Source organism: Lipotes vexillifer, unplaced genomic scaffold (assembly GCF_000442215.2).
Source record: "Lipotes vexillifer unplaced genomic scaffold, Lipotes_vexillifer_v1.1 scaffold1088, whole genome shotgun sequence".
NCBI classification, from domain to species: Eukaryota; Metazoa; Chordata; class Mammalia; order Artiodactyla; family Lipotidae; genus Lipotes; species Lipotes vexillifer.
The window spans coordinates 306,090-324,547 of NW_006779738.1; the positions used below are offsets into that span (position 1 = coordinate 306,090).

General features: G+C 39.1%; 1 protein-coding gene across 1 annotated transcript in view; it reads right to left on the reverse strand.

The window, feature by feature from the left end:
* RYR2 (ryanodine receptor 2) overlaps positions 1–18,458 on the reverse strand; it is a 523,123-nt gene that overhangs the window by 284,228 nt on the left and 220,437 nt on the right. The window contains exons 25-26 of the mRNA XM_007452954.1: positions 18,094–18,177; positions 1,885–2,044 (exon numbers count right to left, since the gene is read on the reverse strand). Coding sequence (XP_007453016.1) covers positions 1,885–2,044; positions 18,094–18,177 — 244 coding nt within the window. The remainder of the gene's footprint in view (positions 1–1,884; positions 2,045–18,093; positions 18,178–18,458) is intronic.

Sequence of the window (18,458 nt, forward strand, 5' to 3'; positions counted from 1 at the left end):
GGGGGGGGGGGGGGTTCTGGTTTGTCCCACAGAGTCATGCGGGCTGCAAGGCAAGTGAGCGCTCCTTTGGCGGAGAGCAAATGTGACCCCTTATCCCCCTGTGATATATGGTTCAGGTTCATACACACACACACACGCACACGCGCGCGCACACACACACACACTATGCTCAAGTGGATTGAGTACTGACAATCTCATCAGTTACAACCAGTTTAATTCAATATAAAAATAGCTTTTATTTTATGAAGTAAATCAAGGCTATCTGAGTTTTCTTCAGCCTTGCAAATGACAAAAGTCACCGGTTAAGAAGAATTTTGGAAACATATTTTTCAGACCAACAGGTAGCCTTTATCCTGAACCATGGCCTAAGCTTATAAGTAATAATCCAGTTTATTCCTAAAAATCTTTAAGTAAAGGTACTGCCCACCATGAGCTAGCAAGAATCACTGTGATAAGCAAGAGAAGAATTTGGGCTCTGGAGTCAAAAGGCTTGACTCCAACCTGGTTCTGCCACCTGGGAGCGCTGGACAAATTGTTCTCAAGCTCCCTGTACCTCATATGTGAACCGGCAATAAAAACTGTTCATCCTTCATGGAACTGTTGCAAGAGTTAAAGAAGAAAATAGATGTAAAACTCGATGCACAGTGACTGGCATCTTACAATAATAGCAAACTATTCTATATGATTTGTTAGGTGAAATGCACTGCTGTAGCCTTTCTTATACATAAGTTATATAATGAAGTTTAAAAATTCAGTGAGGAGGAAAACAGTGGCACAGAGAAAATGAATTTAAGTAGCTTTCCCAAGGTCACACAATCACTAAGAGGCAAGGCTAAATTTGCTCTGCTTTGCCATCTCAATACAGACCCAATGACTGTTAGTTATTCCTGTGAGTGCAACCATTAATAGAAATCCATGATTCTGAAATCCAGAAAAGTCGGTTTTTTACTAAGTTTAACAAAAACTCAGTTGGTGACAGAAATGATCTGAATTGATGCAAGGCTGTGGATAATCTTTACTTACCCCTCTTGGTATCATCAGCCTACATTGCTGAACAAAGAATAATTTATATATAGTCTGCTGCCCTGCTGAGGGCACTATGTAACATGATCAATGTATCACCATTCTGAAAACCAAGAAATATCTGGATTCTGAAATTCATCTGGTCTCAGGGGTGTTAAATAAGGAATTGTGGGACTTCCCTAGTGACGCAGTGGTTAAGAATCCGTCTGCCAATGCAGGGGACACGGGTTGGAGCCCTGGTCCGGGAAGATCTCACATGCTGCGGAGCAACTAAGCCCGTGCACCACAACTCCTGAGCCTGCGTTCTAGAGCCCATGAGCCACAACTACTGAGCCCGCGTGCAACAACTACTGAAGCCCATGCGCCTAGAGCCCATGCTCCACAACGAGAAGCCACTGCAATGAGAAGCCTGAGCACCACAACAAAGAGTAGACCCCACTAGCTGCAACTAGAGAAAGTCCGCGCGCAGCAACGAAGACCCAACGCAGCCAAAAATAAATAAATAAATAAACAAACAAACAAACAAATAAGGAACTGTGGACCTCTTCTATTATTAGTTTATCTCGAACTTCTCGTATTTCAAAAGCTTCTCCTAAAATACAATCTCAGAGAGAGAAATGCCACAAAACCACGTTATAAATCACTGGTCTGGTAATATCCACTGTGCCCCTCATGATAACAACAAGACTTGGGGTGGCCTCACTTCTTGAATCAGGCGTTTCTGTGCATATGTACATTAAAGATATCTATATGATGTGAGTTTTACAGTGGTCATTACTTAATCTCTCCTGTTACAAATTATACTAATTCCTACTTAAGTCAATCTCAGGGAACGTGCTATAGAGCTAAATTCCCACGTACCTGTTGGATGCCATAGGTCCAGCCCTGCCGGATTCGATCCCGGGCCCACACGTTATGAGCATTTTCCGCCAACTTGTCCACCATTGCTTCCTGAGATGGGGTGAGCTTGATAAAGCTCAGGTCCATCGGGGCAGGCTTGTATCCACTTGTCAGCTGGTAACTACAAAGCAAAGCCAAAGAAATATATAATGGGCCTGTCCAGAAAAGTCAAGGTTGAAAAATCCCCATAACGGCCTGTTAAGTCCAATTGTTCCTAATTCTTATTGTTCCATAAACCACAGTGGTGACCAGTGGTAATGTGTCCAGCAAGCCTGAGCCCCTTTCAATTAAGCTAAAAACTCATCAGGTGCAAAGGCCACACGATCTTTATGTTTTCATTTTCACACCAATAAAACAGAAACGAGGCAACACCTATCTCTCAAAGTTGAGAAGGATTTATCTTTGTTTGTGTTCCAAACAGCTGATGCTTTTTTTACAGGATAAATCAAAGTATCGGTAATTAAAACATCTGATAAATTTCTCTTCCTGTTAAGTCCTCATTTTTCTTCAACATTTACATGTTATATTAAAGTAATATTTATTTCATAAATCTGCATATGCTTTCAGATACTAGCTATTCATTATTCTACAGGGGAATTTTAATGCATTTATACAGTATTTCCCTACTGCTATTCCTAGTTACATAATTTAGGAAGCCTCAAGATAAGATAGACACTAGGAAATACCAGGCATATAATCATCTAAAATATGATTAAGGCCTGGATTTTAGGGAACTCATACCAGAGACTATTTCCACACTCTGAGCTGGAAAGAAAAAGTATTAAAACAAGTATAAGTTTTAACCTTTTGGGAGAAATATAAAATTGAAAATAAAAAGTTTTCAACAGACATATATTAGGGCAATAGGACTGCTCTGCTACAAACACACACACACACACACACACACACACACACACACACACACACAGTGCTGTCTCATCTATTTAACTAGAGAGAGTGGCACACAGTCTGTCGTACAGCTGCTCCTCTTTCATTCTCTGTCATTGTTGTGTCCCCTACAATCAACTATGCTTTGAGGTCAGGATCTGCTTCTGATCCATTTTTCTAATTGTCATTATACTTAAAAGAGTACCTGGCAGAGAGCAGCCTTTCAGTCTACAGTTTTTGAAAGAATTAACTTTATTTACAGAATGAATATAAAGAGATATCCATCTTCATCTCAAAGATTCCCCTTTGGTGCAAACAAAGTAAAGAAAATTCACCAGATAATTAAGCTAAGTTTAAGAAATTATCAGAGCATGAGAAAATGGTCTTTAAGAAACTATACATAATCTTTCTTCTTCTAATTTTTCTGGGCTATGGCTAGCCTGATTACAAGGTAAGCTCCTTAACAGCAGGGAGTTGAACTGCTTTGCTCCTAGCTATCCCCAGGAACTAGAATAGTGCCTGATACGTGGTAGATATTCAATAAAAATTTGTTAAATGAATCCATGTATGACAGCAATAAATAATTTAAGGTTGAATAAAGCTGACTTTACCTTAAATACTCCTACTTCATTATAAGGCATCTTCTATTTTATAAATGATTTATCTACAGGCAAAATTTTAGAGAATACTTTGTTTGGTTTAAATAGATCAGATTGGCCTGGCAAGTGCAAAACTTATGGCTAATTACCACCTTATGCCACTTCATTTACATCCACGAGCTAAATTTATTGACATGAAATTTTGTTCCGTTTTAAATCAGAACTCTGTATGTTTGGGTAATTAACAATATTTTTTCTTTGTTTTTCTATCAAGAAGCCACATGGGATTTTTGTAATCACTCACACAAATCACTGTATTTTATAGAATTTTGATGTTTAAATGGACAAATCTGTCAACTGTAAGCACAGCCTATATACAAGTTCTCACTCGGAAAATAATTTCTTCAAGAAAGAGCTCTCAATGCATTTCAAATGCACCAAGAGGTGATCAAGCCAGCATCGTATAATTTCCAAGTTTAACATTATTTGCTAGAAGCAGGGTTGGGGCTAATGATAAAGAATTTGGTCTTTTGCATACAGCTGGCCAGTAAGCAAATGAAAAGATGCTCAACATCATTAAGTATTAGGGAAATGCAAATCAAAACTACAATGAGGTACCACCTCATACCAGTCAGAATGGCCATCATTAAAAAGTCTACAAATAACAAATGCTGGAGAGAACGTGGAGAAAAGGGAACCCTCCTATATACTGCTGGTGGGAATATAAATTGGTACACTCACTATGGAAAACAGTATGGAGGTTCCTCAGAAAATTAAAAATAGAATTACCATATGATCCAGCAATCCCACTCCGGGCATATACCTGGACAAAACTGTAATTCAAAAAGATACATGCACCCCTATGTTCATAGCAGCACTGTTCACAATAGCCAAGACATGGAGACAACCTAAATGTCCCTCAACAGATGAATGGATAAAGAAGATGTGGTACATATATACAACGGAATACTACTCAGCCATAAAAAAAATGAAATGCCATTTGCAGCAACATGGATGCAACTAGAGATTATCACACTAAGTGAAGTAAGTCAGAAAGAGAAAGACAAATACCATATGATATCACTTATATGTGGAATCTAAAATATGGCACAAACGAACCTATCTACAAAAACAGAAACAGAATCGTGGACACAGAGAACAGACTGTGGTTGCCAAGGGGGAGGGGGGTAGGGAGAGGGAGGGTTGGGAGTTTTTGGTTAATAGATGTAAACGCTTATATCCACAATAGATAAACAAGGTCCTACTGTACAGCACAGAGAACTACACTCAATATCCTGTGATAAACCATAATGGAAAAAAATACAAAAAAAGAATGTATATATGTGCATAACTGAGTCACTTTGCTGTACAGCAGAGATTGGCAGGACATCGTAAATCAACTACACTTCAATTGGGGGAAAAAAACCCAACTTGGTCTTTTGTACTCTCCCATTTTCCCACCTCTATTTCTCACCCTCCTCTTGACTTTCCCCACAATAACCCAGCACACGGTGGTGTAACAGTACACAATTCTCTTTTTTCTCTCATTTTTCAGTGGTCCTAATTCCTCCTACCTGTCGCAGAGGATACACATACGGTCAAGTTTGGAAGCTAGTCTATGAATAGTTGACTAGAGCCTATGCTACCTCAGTGAGGGATATATGCCCTCTAGAAGAGGAAAGATCCTTCCCCTGCAACCAATTCTAATGGTAGACTTGCCAGCCATGTCTTACATGGCATGGGGAGGAATTTTTTTTTTTTTTTTTTTTTTCGGTACGCGGGCCTCTCACTGTTGTGGCCTCTCCTGTTGCGGAGCACAGGCTCCGGACGCGCAGGTCCGGCAGCCATGGCTCACGGGCCTAGCCGCTCCGCGGCATGTGGGATCCTCCCGGACCGGGGCACGAACCCGTGTCCCCTGCATCGGCAGGCGGACTCCCAACCACTGCGCCACCAGGGAAGCCCATGGGGAGGAATTTCTGAGGGGTATTTTCTACAAAAAAATTATAGATAAGTTTTACTAATCTACAGTAGGACTACACATTCTACTGTATGTCTACAGTATATATATATAGTATATGTATATATGATAATATTGGCATAAGCATTTCTCTTTATTTTCTAAATTTTCCTCTTCCTGTACAGAATATCTACTAATGGTGCTTTAATTTGTGATCACAAGGAAAACCTACAGAGACCATTTGCATCTGTTGATTTGAAATAACACAATAATTAGTTCACACTCATTTTCAGGTGTAGACTACGATTCATTTTGCTTGCTTTTCTTCATAGCCCTGCGCAAGAAAGAATTTTAAGTGGCCCTTTTAAGTGGTCAATAGTCCCATCCAAATTAAAGTTACTAATTCCCATTTCACCTGAACCTTATTCCCACACTGTTTCACTTCATCTTCTATAGTAAAAATACAAATATCTTTGAAATTAATAGACTGCAACCTCAGTAGCTTGATGAAAATGATGACATCATGAATGCTTTAATCAGTGGCATCAATGAGGATTTACAAGAACATTTTTCTTTATGTGAGACATGACAAAGTAAGTATCAAATCACTATACCAAAATGAGATTTTTTAAAAGCGCATAAATGAACTTCAGCAAATAATGTCCATTTCATCTTATTAATACAAGTGAATTAGGTACATAAAGATCAACTAACTACTAATATAAACTACTTCCTTTTTGTGATTGAAAACGAACAAAGAACAGAGCTTTTGAATAAAATGTGACTGATGTGAATCTTGGCAGCTAAGTGGTTCCAAGTAAAGCTTCAGATTGATTTCCAGAGATTTAAAAAAAATAAAGGAAAGACTCTGCTACAACAATTCTTGGGAAGTAGAATTCTGTAGGCCAAATAATAGGGAAAAGGTATGTCATTAGTAATTACATTAATACAAAATATATACAGCTCATATTAAAGACATCTATGTATTACAGTCTACCTTCTCAAGCTTTCTGGGAAAATTCTGCCAGAATCAGTTAATAGATCTCTTTCTTCTGCCATCTATTTGCCTAGCAGGTGTAGTTTTTTACTTCCCTTACTTTAATATGCAAAGTTGCAGTGCTAACAATCATTTTGTAAATTTAGGTTATGAGGAATATATATGGTATTAAACAAATACATTCAATGCGTTCATTTCCAAAGCATCAAAGTTCTTTTGTAGTTATTAGCTCTTAGTTTTATTTTGATGTAGTATATAACGCAATAATATTTTAAAAGTGAGGTTAACAAATTACATGAACCCTCTGGGCGTCAGTTTTCTTACAGTAAAATTTATTTTTAAATGCGTCTTTGCCTGAAAAAAAGAAAAGCCTACTGGCAAACTGCCAGTTTCATTTGCATCAAATTACCAAAGATGTAAACACACAATTGATACCACTTAGCCCTACTGATGAACTGCCATGTGAAGCAGCAATTCAGTTTTGTGCTTCATTCCCCCCTGACCCACATTTTTTTCTAAGCAGGAATTCTAAATGAGCCTTTGAAAAAAGTGTTCAGTAGAATATCACTTAAGGGCCAATGAAAGTGGTGCAACAAAAATGTGGCAGAATACCAAAAACACTAAGGAACCAGCCTTTTCTTTTTTTCCGGCCTCTCCCACCTCTCAAGCTTACTTGTTTAGTATGAATCAGGTTAAATGAAGCTTGGAAGTCATTACATTGTGAAAGATGCACGGTAAACATGAAGAGATTATGTCCAAGTTCAGTGGATGTTAGCTGTAAATTTCAAAACCAGATCAGCGCTTCAAGTACCTTGGAACAAATGGGGAAAATCTCAGATGACTGCACACCAGAGATATTAAGAACAAGTTTTGCTGGAAGCACATCTATCAAAAATGAATACTGGGCTGACATTCTCACAGAAAGGAGATAGAGACAATTCAAAAACCCTTCTCCAGAAAACAAACACAGGAGAATAATTTCAGTGTGGAAATTAGAAGGGAAAAGGGCAGGGACTTATTTCTTCTACTACATTTCTTCGTTTTGTTTTTAAATAAATGTGTAATACGATGATATGCCCTGTGTGTCCCCCACCACTAATTCCTTTTTTAACCCAAGGCCTTCCTGTACCTCACAGCCTGTTTGAAACAAAACCAAGAGAGGATCATTTCAAGAGAGACCAAAAAAAAGCCAATCTTGGCTTTTGGATTTTTAAAATAGGCTTTGAAAATTCACTGCAGAGACAACAGTCTTTAGAGAAAGGCCTTCCGATATTAAAAGCTCTACTTATGAATACCAAAAGCGCAAGGCCCCGATGTGTCGGAACATAAAAGGAGACCAGATAAAGAGTCCAGTCTGTCCAGCCCCAGACAGGCTGAACGTTCCAGAGCCTGGAGGAGAGGAAAGCTGGAGGGAAGCCAGGGCTCTCCATCCCCCTGCCCAGATGGAGACCAGACAGATCCGGAGCTGAGGGGAACTTCTGTCTTGCTTACCAGATTGGACCCAGGAGAATGGCCAGGTTCCAGAATCTCCCACACCCCAACCCTTGTGCAGCACAGTTTCAGGAGAACAGATTTGGCAACAAACCAAGTCTAGGCTGCCAGGCAACCTTCCCTCCTCCCTCCACCAAGAGACTGCAGTCCCCAAGTTGCCAGAGAGAGCATTCCTAGGTTTCCAGCCTCCTCCTAAAGAGGCATGAGTGAAGCTAAACGCAGAGCAAGGACCTGGAGGACTCAAAAAGAGATGGGGAGGGTCCCAGCGTGTGGCCCAAAGATCAGCCAGGAAAACACACATCCCATAATGAGGCAGGAGATAGACAGGCCCCAGGCCGAGCAGCTGGCATCCGTCCCCTGTGGACAGATACTCCAAGATGAAGACAAGAGAAGGACGATAGTAAGAGGAGCTGAGCCCTGCCCAAATAAAAACATAGAAAGACCACATTTTCCTCATTCTCGAAGCCAAGGAGGCCTTCTCAACTACACATGCACGGAAAGGCTCCTCGGAGGTCAAAAAGGGAGGGCGCACCACCCCATGGTAGGTGATGTCAACCTACCCATAGGCCTCTTTGCTAGAATCCATGTTGGCTAAGAGACGCACGTGCACACACAGGGGAGGACCCTGAGTTGAACCAAATACAGACTCAGACCCAGGCAAAGCAAGATGATTGGCCACAGGAAACCCGGAAGAAATGTCCCATATAAGTGATTCAAACTACCACGGGGGCACGACTCTCCCTCTGCATCTGCCCGTGGGAGTCTATTCACACGTACCCTTTTTCCTCCTAATAAACATTTTAGCTGTTTCACTACTTTCCATCTCTTTGAGGGAATTCATTTCTACAAAGCTGATGGGCCAGGGGCCTTGTCACTGACCGCTGGTCTGGTGGTTAGGATTCAGCGCTCTCACTGCCCGACTTCAGGCTCTGGCCAGGAATTGAAATCCTGCTTCAAGCTGCTGCAGGCCGAGGCCACCCGAGATCCATAAGATGCCAGCAGAGGTGAATGAAGACAACTAACAAAGACTTCCCTTTGGCCAAACTTGAGTCAGGCTCCTCTGAGCTTGGGCTCTGTCCTTGTTTCGTTTAGTCCAGTTTTAGCAAGAATCCTGCTAGGTCAAGTTAATGGAAATCCCCCACCTGTGACCTCTGACCCCACTCTGCATCCCCCACCTTTGATATCCTATCACTCTGGTCTGCCTTCAGCAAGAACCCTATCAAGTTGGTTTTACCAGAATCCCCCTTCTCCTTAATGCTTCCTCTTAGTAATTTTCCATCCACTGTCCCCCACTCTGGCCCTGAGCTACAAATCCCCACTTGTTCTTGCTGTGTGTGAATACTGAGGTCTCTCTTCCCCTATTGCAACAGTTTGGGAATAAAATTTGCCTTTATGGCTTTAACTTCTGTCTGGCTCTAGTTTTCTTTGATATAATTCAGCCCCTGACAGCAAACTCAAAAGAGAATGCCCAAGGATCCAATGTCCCCTCCCCATCAGGTGAGTGTCCAAAACAGACGTATAGCCCTGGGAGTAAGACGGGGGTACACCTTGAATTCAAACTTAACAAATATTCATTCTGTAGTTGAATATTTCAGGCCCTGTTCTAGGAACTAATAGCACTGAATAACATGGACAAACAATCTGTATCTTTATAGAAATTACGTTTAGATGAGGAATCAGGCAATAAACAAAATAAACATAAAATAATAGTATGTCAGAGGATATAACTGTTGTGAGGAAAAATCAAATAGAAAAGGAAGCATGAGAGGAAGTACAATTTAAAATAGGGTGCAATTTTAAAGAGGTAGAGAAAGACAGCTTGGAGAAGATGGCCTTTGAATCAAAACTTAAAGGTGAGAATAAACACAGAAAACAGTGATTTTAATGGAGTTTGTACTGAACAGACAAGGATTAGGTTTCCACTATCAAGCTGCATTCTGGCTGCAAGGCCCATTGGGTTTAAATATGAAATTAAGTCCGACGAGAGCAAATGAAGAACATTACATATGAGCACATTTTAAAATTTGTGGTCTGTGGAATTTACTTGCTACACATAAAAAGCGCATATAAATATTTTTTTCTTCACAATCACAGTGCTCATCCTCACAGGAAAAAATCCAACTGTATTTGTAACGCTAATTTTCATTTAGGTAAATATTTACATACACTGAATTTTGTGCGTGTGTTTGTGTCTACACGCACGGTATAAATATGGGTCTGCACATTCGGTATCCCTCTAAGCATTCATTTCCGAAAGCCATTTTAAATTTACATATACATATAAGCATTGAGAGTATCATTCTTAACCTTCTATCTGCCCCAATATGCTTGAGAGATACCACTTCCCATCACTACAGTGGCTACACAGCATGAGGGGGAAGGAAGCGGTGCAGGAGCGAGGGAATTTAGCACTAGTCTTAAATACCTCTCAAAGGATTCGAACATGCTCTTCCACAATTCAACACTACCCCTTACTTTCCAGCAATACATACAAGCAACCCGTTCCTGACCTACGTTTTGGTTTAACAGCAGAGAAGTGCTAACAAAAAGTCTGAATAAAAGGCATTGGTATTCAGACAAGAATTTTATTTTCATTTAAACCTTTACATTTAAAAAAAATCTCAGCTACTCAGGGATATGAGATACTGGGAACCACAAGCTCTAGGACTGGATTCTTTTTCAGTTGCATTTTTCTTTATTCCTGTAGCAAATGGACTCTGCTCATCAAACTCTGCCATGGGTCAAGAGCTTAATTTTACAACAAATGTGGGAAGGTTTATGAATTTAAGAACAGACAGTTATGTGCTGTACCATTCAGCTGCCTGCTGGTTTGTTTAGGGAGGAGGAAGAGGGAGAAAGGGGAAACTGAGCTACAATCAATCACATATTTTTTAAAAGTCTTTAAGGATTTTAAGTGAAATGATCTGTATTATCAGGGGGGAAAAAAAAAAAAACACCTAACACTCAGATTGCCTATTTTCAAATAGGGAATGTAGCACATCATTCTAACTACAGTTTGAGTCTACATGTATCCTTAAATCTGAAATGGGTCTCTTGTAGGCAGCATAGAGTTGGGTCTTGTGTTTTTATCCACCTAACCACTCCATACCTTTCAAATGGCAAATTCAATCCATTTACATTTAGAGTAATTACTGATATGTAAGGGCACACTAATGCCATCTTATTAGTGGCTCTCTGGTTGCTTTGTATTTCCATTGTTTCTTTCTCCTTCTATGTCTACTTCTGTAAATTGATTATTTTCCATGTTGGTGTGCTCTGTCTTCCCTTTCTTTGTCTTTGTGAATCCATTCTATATAGACTTTTGTCTTGTGGTAACCTTGTAAATTACATTAAAAATCACATAGATAAAACAATTCATTTTAGGCTTATCAGCTATCGCAACTCATCTGTGAAAGCCTATGAAGGCTCCATCTTTTACTCCTCCATCTTATATTACTTATATTACTGATATACAACTGATATTACTGATGCTACAACTTACCTCTTTTTAGGTTATATATTCATTAATGATTTATAGTACCTATAGGTTTTTTTTGTTTGCTTTTGTTTATGTTTTTTTTTTTGCGGTACGCGGGCCTCTCACTGTTGCGGCCTCTCCCGTTGCGGAGCACAGGCTCCGGACGCGCAGGCTCAGCGGCCGTGGCTCACGGGCCCAGCCGCTCCGCGGCATGTGGGATCTTCCCGGACCGGGACACGAACCCGCGTCCCCTGCATCGGCAGGCGGACTCTCAACCACTGCGCCACCAGGGAAGCCCTATAGTTCTTTTTACTACTCTTTGCCTTTAACTTTTATACTATAGTTGAGTGGGTAACACACCCCCCTAACGTGGAGTTACAACTCTCTGGGTCAAACTGCCTGTGTTTCTCCATCTCCAGTGTATTGTATACTTTAGTATGTTGTCCTGTTGCTGATCAGCATCTTTTCATTCCAGCTTGAAGAACTCCTTTCAGCATTTCTTGCAAGGCAGGTCTACTGGCGGTGAACTCCCTCAGCTCTTGTCTGGGAAAGCCTTTATTTCTCCTTCTTATCTGAAAGGTAACTTTGTTGCATATTATTCTTGGCTGGCAATTTTAATCTTTCAACACTTTGAATATGTCATTCTACCCTCTCCTGGCCTGTAGAGTTTCTGCTGAGAAATCAGCTGACAGCCTAATGGGGTTCCTCTGTACCTTACTTTCTTTTTTCCCCTGATGTGCTTTAAGATAATTTATCACTGATTTTTAAAAATTAATTTATGTATTTATTTTATTAATTTATTTATGTATTTATTTATTTAGGGCTGCAAAGCACACGGGCTTTCTGTAGTTGCATCGAGCAGGGGCTGCTCTTCGTTGCAGTGTGTGGGCTTCTCACTGCAGTGGCCTCTCCTGTTGCGGAGCACGGGCTTTAGGCACGCAGGCCCAGTAGCTGTGGCTCATGGGCCCCAGAGAGCAGGCTCAGTAGTTGTGGCGCCCGGGCTTAGTTGCTCCGCGGCATGTGGGATCTTCCCGGACCAGGGCTCGAACCCGTGTCCCCTGCACTGGCAGGCGGGTTCCCAACCACTGTGCCACCAGAGAAGCTCTATCACTGATTTTTGACAGTTTCATTACAATGTGTCTTGGAGGAAGTCTTTTTACATTGAGATAATAGGGTGTTCTTTTAGCTTTATGGAGTTGTATGTCTAAGTCTGTCCCCAGGCCTGGGAAGTTCTCAACTATTATTTCTTTAAACAAAGTCCCTGTCTGCTTCTCCCTCTCCTCTCCTTCTGGAGCCCAATTATTCAGATATTTGTGTTTCTGATAGAATCTGATAGCTCTTACAGGCTTTCATCACTCTTTTAAATCTCAGTTTCACGTCCTCTTCTAATTGTATTATTTCTATATTCCTATCCTCCAAGTCATTTACTCTTTCTTCTACATGGTCTGCTCTGCTACACATGTTCTGTGTTACATTCTTCATCTCATTCGTTGAATACTTTAGTTCCAGTATTTCTGTTTGGCTCTTTTTATAATTTCATTCTCTTTGTTAGAGTACTCCTTCCATTCATTAATTTTATTTCTGATTTCACTAAATTGCCTTTCTGAGTTTTCCTGTGGCTCGCTGAATTTCTCGATACTATTTTGAATTCTTTATCAGTTAGATCACAATATTCCACGCCATTGAGCTCAGCTGCTGGAGAATTACCATCGTCTTTTTGTGATGCCATATTCCCTTGACTTTTCCATATTGGTTGTAGTCATGTGTTTCTGCTTTTTGCATTTGAAGTAGCAGAAAGCACCTTAACTGAGCTTTCATGTCTTTTCTGGTTCTTATAACTCACCAGGCTGGCGATCAGAAACCTCTCTTCTGTTTTCCAGAAGGCGGCGCTATAGCTCAAGCTTGTGGTTTCTCCCTTGCCCATCCACATGGTCTGTCTACTGGAGCTCACTCTCCTTGACCAGAAGTGTGCACAGGGAGCTGGCAGCAGAGTGGGAGGGAGGTGTGGGTTTGGCACTTGGTGAGTTAGGGGTGCCCACAGTCCTGGTAGGGAGATCCCGGGAGTGGCACTCCCAAAGGCATGTGGGTAGACTTTCTGCTGAGTGCAGTCCCTTTAAGGCCATTTGAAATTCTTATCTACTTCTATTTCAAAGTCCTCCCAGCCCCTAGCTGCAAGCTCCCACCTTAGTACTCCAGGTGCCAGTGGAGACAAATGGGTTTCTCCAGCCAAGTCCCACCCAGCCAAGGCAGTAGGGCACTCTCATGCTCCTATCTCTCCAAGGAAGAGATGTCTCTGCCACAGAAATCAGCCTGATAACCACCTTCTTGGAAGTGGGGTGGTGCTGGGAAAAGTTTCTCCTACTGCTTCCGCTGTGACCAAACTCCTGTTTCTTTTTTCGTTTATTTGTTTTCTTTGTTCTTTTTTTCTCCAATGGTGTGTTGGCATCTCCCTTTGGGAGGGCTGGATTTCTACAAGTTGTCTGTCACGGGTGCGTACCTGCCTGATTCACACTCACCAGATTCTGGTCCCACAGCCAGGAAAGGGGCCCAGGCAGCCTTACTGGCTTCATTAGTTCTGCAGCTTATAGGGAGCTTTCTCTACCTCCTACCAGATGCACTAGTGAGCAAGATTCCTCCTGGGTCCCTGAGAGCTATAGGTGCAAATTGCAGAAACCCCACAAAGGGACTCTTATTCATGTATGGGTATCTAATTCACTGATTTATAAAAGGCAGATGAAAAGGAGGAACATCTTATGCTGTCATGCTACAGACATCACTCCTGTACTAGGTATTTTAGAAACTGGGGGTCTTGCAGTAAACAAAGCCCCGGCCTCTTACTGAGTGCATACTTCAGTTTAGGTGCCCCAAAAGCTAAACGAATCAATAACGTCAGCTGTGGAAGTGCAAGTGAAAAAATAAAGCAGGTTAAAGCAAATGATCAGAGCATTATAGATAGAAGGCTTAAGGAAGACCTCTCAGAGGAGTTTATATTTAAGCAAAGACTTAAATGAAGTGAGCGTTCTTTTGTGTTTTTTTCTGATTTAAAAAGTCCTTCTCCACCTCATGGTCATGAAGATATTCCACTTGTCTTCAAAAAGTATTTTTGTTTCGTGCAATTGGGTCTTGAATTAACCTGCAAATGTTTGTGTATAGCATAAGGTAGAGACCTAACTTTTTTCTATTTTGCTAGCCAATTATATGAATACCATTGATGGAACAGTTTTCATTTCCCCACTTATCTATAACAAGACCTTTGGCATATGTCAAATTTGCATATATGCATGTATATATCTGGGAACTCTGTCTCAATTTGTCTATCCCAATACCACTGTAACACTTCCTTCATTACCATAGTTTTATCATAAGTCTTGATATCTAGCAGAGCAAGTTTATCTTCTTTTGTAAAAGACTTCTAGATATTCTTGAACCTTTGAAATTCCACATATATTTTAGAATAGCTTAGCAAGCTGCTTAAAAACCTCTGTTGGCGGAATGACTGGAATAGTACTGATTCTAAGATTAATTGGGGGAGAAGTGATGTATTTGTTGTACCATCCATGATGATGATCTATCTCTATTTATTTAGACAGTCTTTAAAGACTTTAAATCCAATTTTAACATTTAGTCTACAGAGGTCTCACACCTCTTTGGTTAGATTTCTCATCTACCTTAGGGATTTCTTTTTTTTTCTTTCTTTTGTTTTTTTTTTTTTTTTTTTTCTTTCTTTTGTTTTTTTTTTTTTTTTTTTTTTTTTTTTTTTTTTTTTTTTTTTGCACTTCTAAATGGCATTTTAAAGGTACTGATCTAGCAATACTGCTGTACTTATTGTCAACAAATAATACTGCAGATCCTCCTGAGTTTTCAATGCAATAACATTACCTACTACTGACAACAGTATGTTATCTTCCTTTCCAAAACTCATTAATTTTTTTCTTGTCTCACTGCACTGGCTATATTGAATACATCAGGTAATAGTAGTTTATATGTCTTATTCCTGAATCCTAAAGGAAAAACTTTGGGGTTTTACCTTATAGATTATTGGTTGCTATTGGCCTTTTGTCAGGTTAAGAAGGTTCTCTCAGATTATTGCTTGCTAAGACTTCATATGCTTATAAGTAAAACATTTTATGAAATATTCATTACTAAATATATTGGTATGATCATATGAATTTTCTCCTTCACTCTAGTGTGAATAAATATATTTTCTAACGTTAACCCATCTTTTTATTACTGGAATAAATTTAGCTGGGCCATAATATACTAAGTTTGCTAATATTTTACTTAGCATTTTTTTATATCTATGCCCATAAGTGAAGCTGGATTACAATTTCCCTTCCTCACACTACCCTCATCTGGGCTTTTTTATTTATTTTATTTATTTTATTCTCAGATAATAAGCTGTAAAGTGCTGCTTCTTTTTCATTTGAGATTACCCATCCTTAAATATTTACTGGAAATCAACAGAAAAGTGGTTTGGGATGTGTGTATGTATTTTAAACTATTAATTCAATTCCTTTAATAGCTGTAGCTCTATTAATATTTCCTTTCTTCATGGGTCAGTTTTGATAATATTATATACAACTGTCAATATCACTTAACTTAGAAACTAATTTGTTAATTATATAAATTTGTTACAGTTTGCGGCCCCTCTGGAAAATATCCCTATCATTGCTCAAAGAAATATTTCTTTTTTCTTTTATCAATCTTTCCAGAGATTTTTCTTATTAGGTTTCTAAAACATGCTTTCTCCAATATTGCTTTAAACGTGCAACTCTTATATTTTGATATGAAGTCTTCGCCTTTGCCATTCTTCTATCTTAAATTTTCACAATGCTATGTTTGATCTATAAGCTATTTAGAACTATGTTTTAAAAGTTTTAAATATGTCATGACTTTACATGATTTTTTGATTGTTACTGTTATTTCCTGTGATTCAATAAATATGGTATCTACAATATCAATGCCCTCATGTTGTAAAGGATGTTGAGTTTTATAAACGTTCCATGTGCGCAGTGTTCTATATATGTCAAGCTTTTAATTTATAGGGGGTTAAATTTTTATTATTCTTCATTAATATTTATCTGTTACACATATTAGTCTCTGGGAGTTGTGTTAGGAATTATCACTATGATTTTACATTTGTCTATTTATTTTGGAAAATCTATTAATATTTTGCTTTCTTGATTTTTCGAAGCCATTTTACTTGGTGCATACGTGAGCAGTATTAGCATAATGCTTATTTTTTGGATCCTTACACAGTATCCTTCTTTCCTTAATTTTGCTTTCAGAGCTATTTTGTCTTACATGAGGCAACTGACAAAAAGGAAATTGCAGTTTCCTTTTGAACAATATTACTTGGAATATCATGTTCTCATGTTTTTTCAACTTTTCACGTTGTGAATTTCTCGATGTGTCTCCTTTAGCTGGGTTTTATTTTTGCGAGGTGTATACAACGTGAGTTATCTTTCTGAATCTAATCTGACAATCACTATATCTTACCTGGAGAATTTCACTGACTTCCATTTATTGAGATTAATGATATATTTGGATGTATACCTATCATATTTTTATTTTTAAAAGTAACTATTTTTGGATACACACAAGAGAATATACTTTAAAGCATTCCAATGAAATGAACTCCATTAACCCACCACCATGTTAAAAACTAGAACATTACCAACACCTTGTATTTATCTGTGTGCTCCTCCCCTTTCAACACCCCTGCCTATACTCCAACAAAGGTAGTTACTATCCAGAATTATGATGCCACTGCTTTAGAAAAATAGTCTTATCAAATAAGCATATATCCCTAAAAATACGTACATACGTTTTATGCATATATGGTTTTGAGCCTCAAAACTAGTCCTATACTTTATATATATAACCTTGTAGGATATGCTGTTATACATATTTTTTAATGGAAGACCTGAGTAAAAAGGTTCGGTGGCCTAAAGGACCTGCTAGAATTTGCACTCGCATAGCAAGCACATGGTTTCTACTTTAATTTTATGTTTATCTGGGGGTGACTGATAGAAATTATGGAGTGGCTACTTTGTTTTTATCTCCATGATATTACTTAGCACATTTCCAGGCCTGCTATTTACAACATGCAGGCTTCGGAAGAGTGGCTTGAATACTTAAACTAAACTAAATAAAGAAAAAGTAACAATATGTAACAGTTATCATTTATTAAGCACTTATACTCATTTAATCCCTAAAATTTCACATATTAATACCTCTTAGCAGATGAGAAAGCTGAAGTTTTAATAAGTGAAACAAGGTCACAGAGATTTTAGCATAGTAGAGGCAAAATAACTCCGAGAGCATCTAGTCCCTCAGTTTTCTCATCTTAAAGTGGAAATGGTAACACTGACTGCATAACTACTCCTAAAATAGATTTTCTTTGTAAAAATAAATAAAATTATACATCTTCTGGTGGAAAGTGGGAAACCATATCCAGTCAGTTAGGATGTGGGCCCGCGTGTTCACACACACATACACAAAACAAAAATAACACACTCATAACACACTACCAAATATTTTGTGAGCTTGTTTCCCCTCTGGGCACTGTGATGGACTCTCACCCCACCATGGCCTTGATGCAGCCCCTAGTGTAATAACAGCAAGCTTAAATTTTGAATCTGAATTTTATAGCTTACGTGTAAGCAAGGCATCTAGGATTCCATCAAGAGTTTTGTGGGTGCAGTAACACTAAAGTAAGGTACAGACTATTTAATATTGCTTTAGACATTCAACTTACTTCTTTGGCAGCTTCATTTTTTTCACCTTTTCTTCAGTGTGTTCATCTGATATACCCACATGACATCCTAATGCCAACAAAGTCCTGGAAAAGAAAACCAGACATAAGCTGCAACAATTCCTTCCCTATGTCCAGAACAACCCAACATAACAGCAGCTGGGCATGAGGTATAACAGTCCACCTAGAATGCAGAGACAAGTATTTTGTTTTAAAGCAAGGGGAAAGCTTACTTAGTTGTAAATTATTACTGTTGAGTAATGAGTAGGACATTTGAAAATTAAATGTTTCAATTCAAACACAAAAAGGAACATATTGAAAAGTAAGTCTCTCTACAATCCCTTCCTTCTATTCCTGTTTCTTTCCCT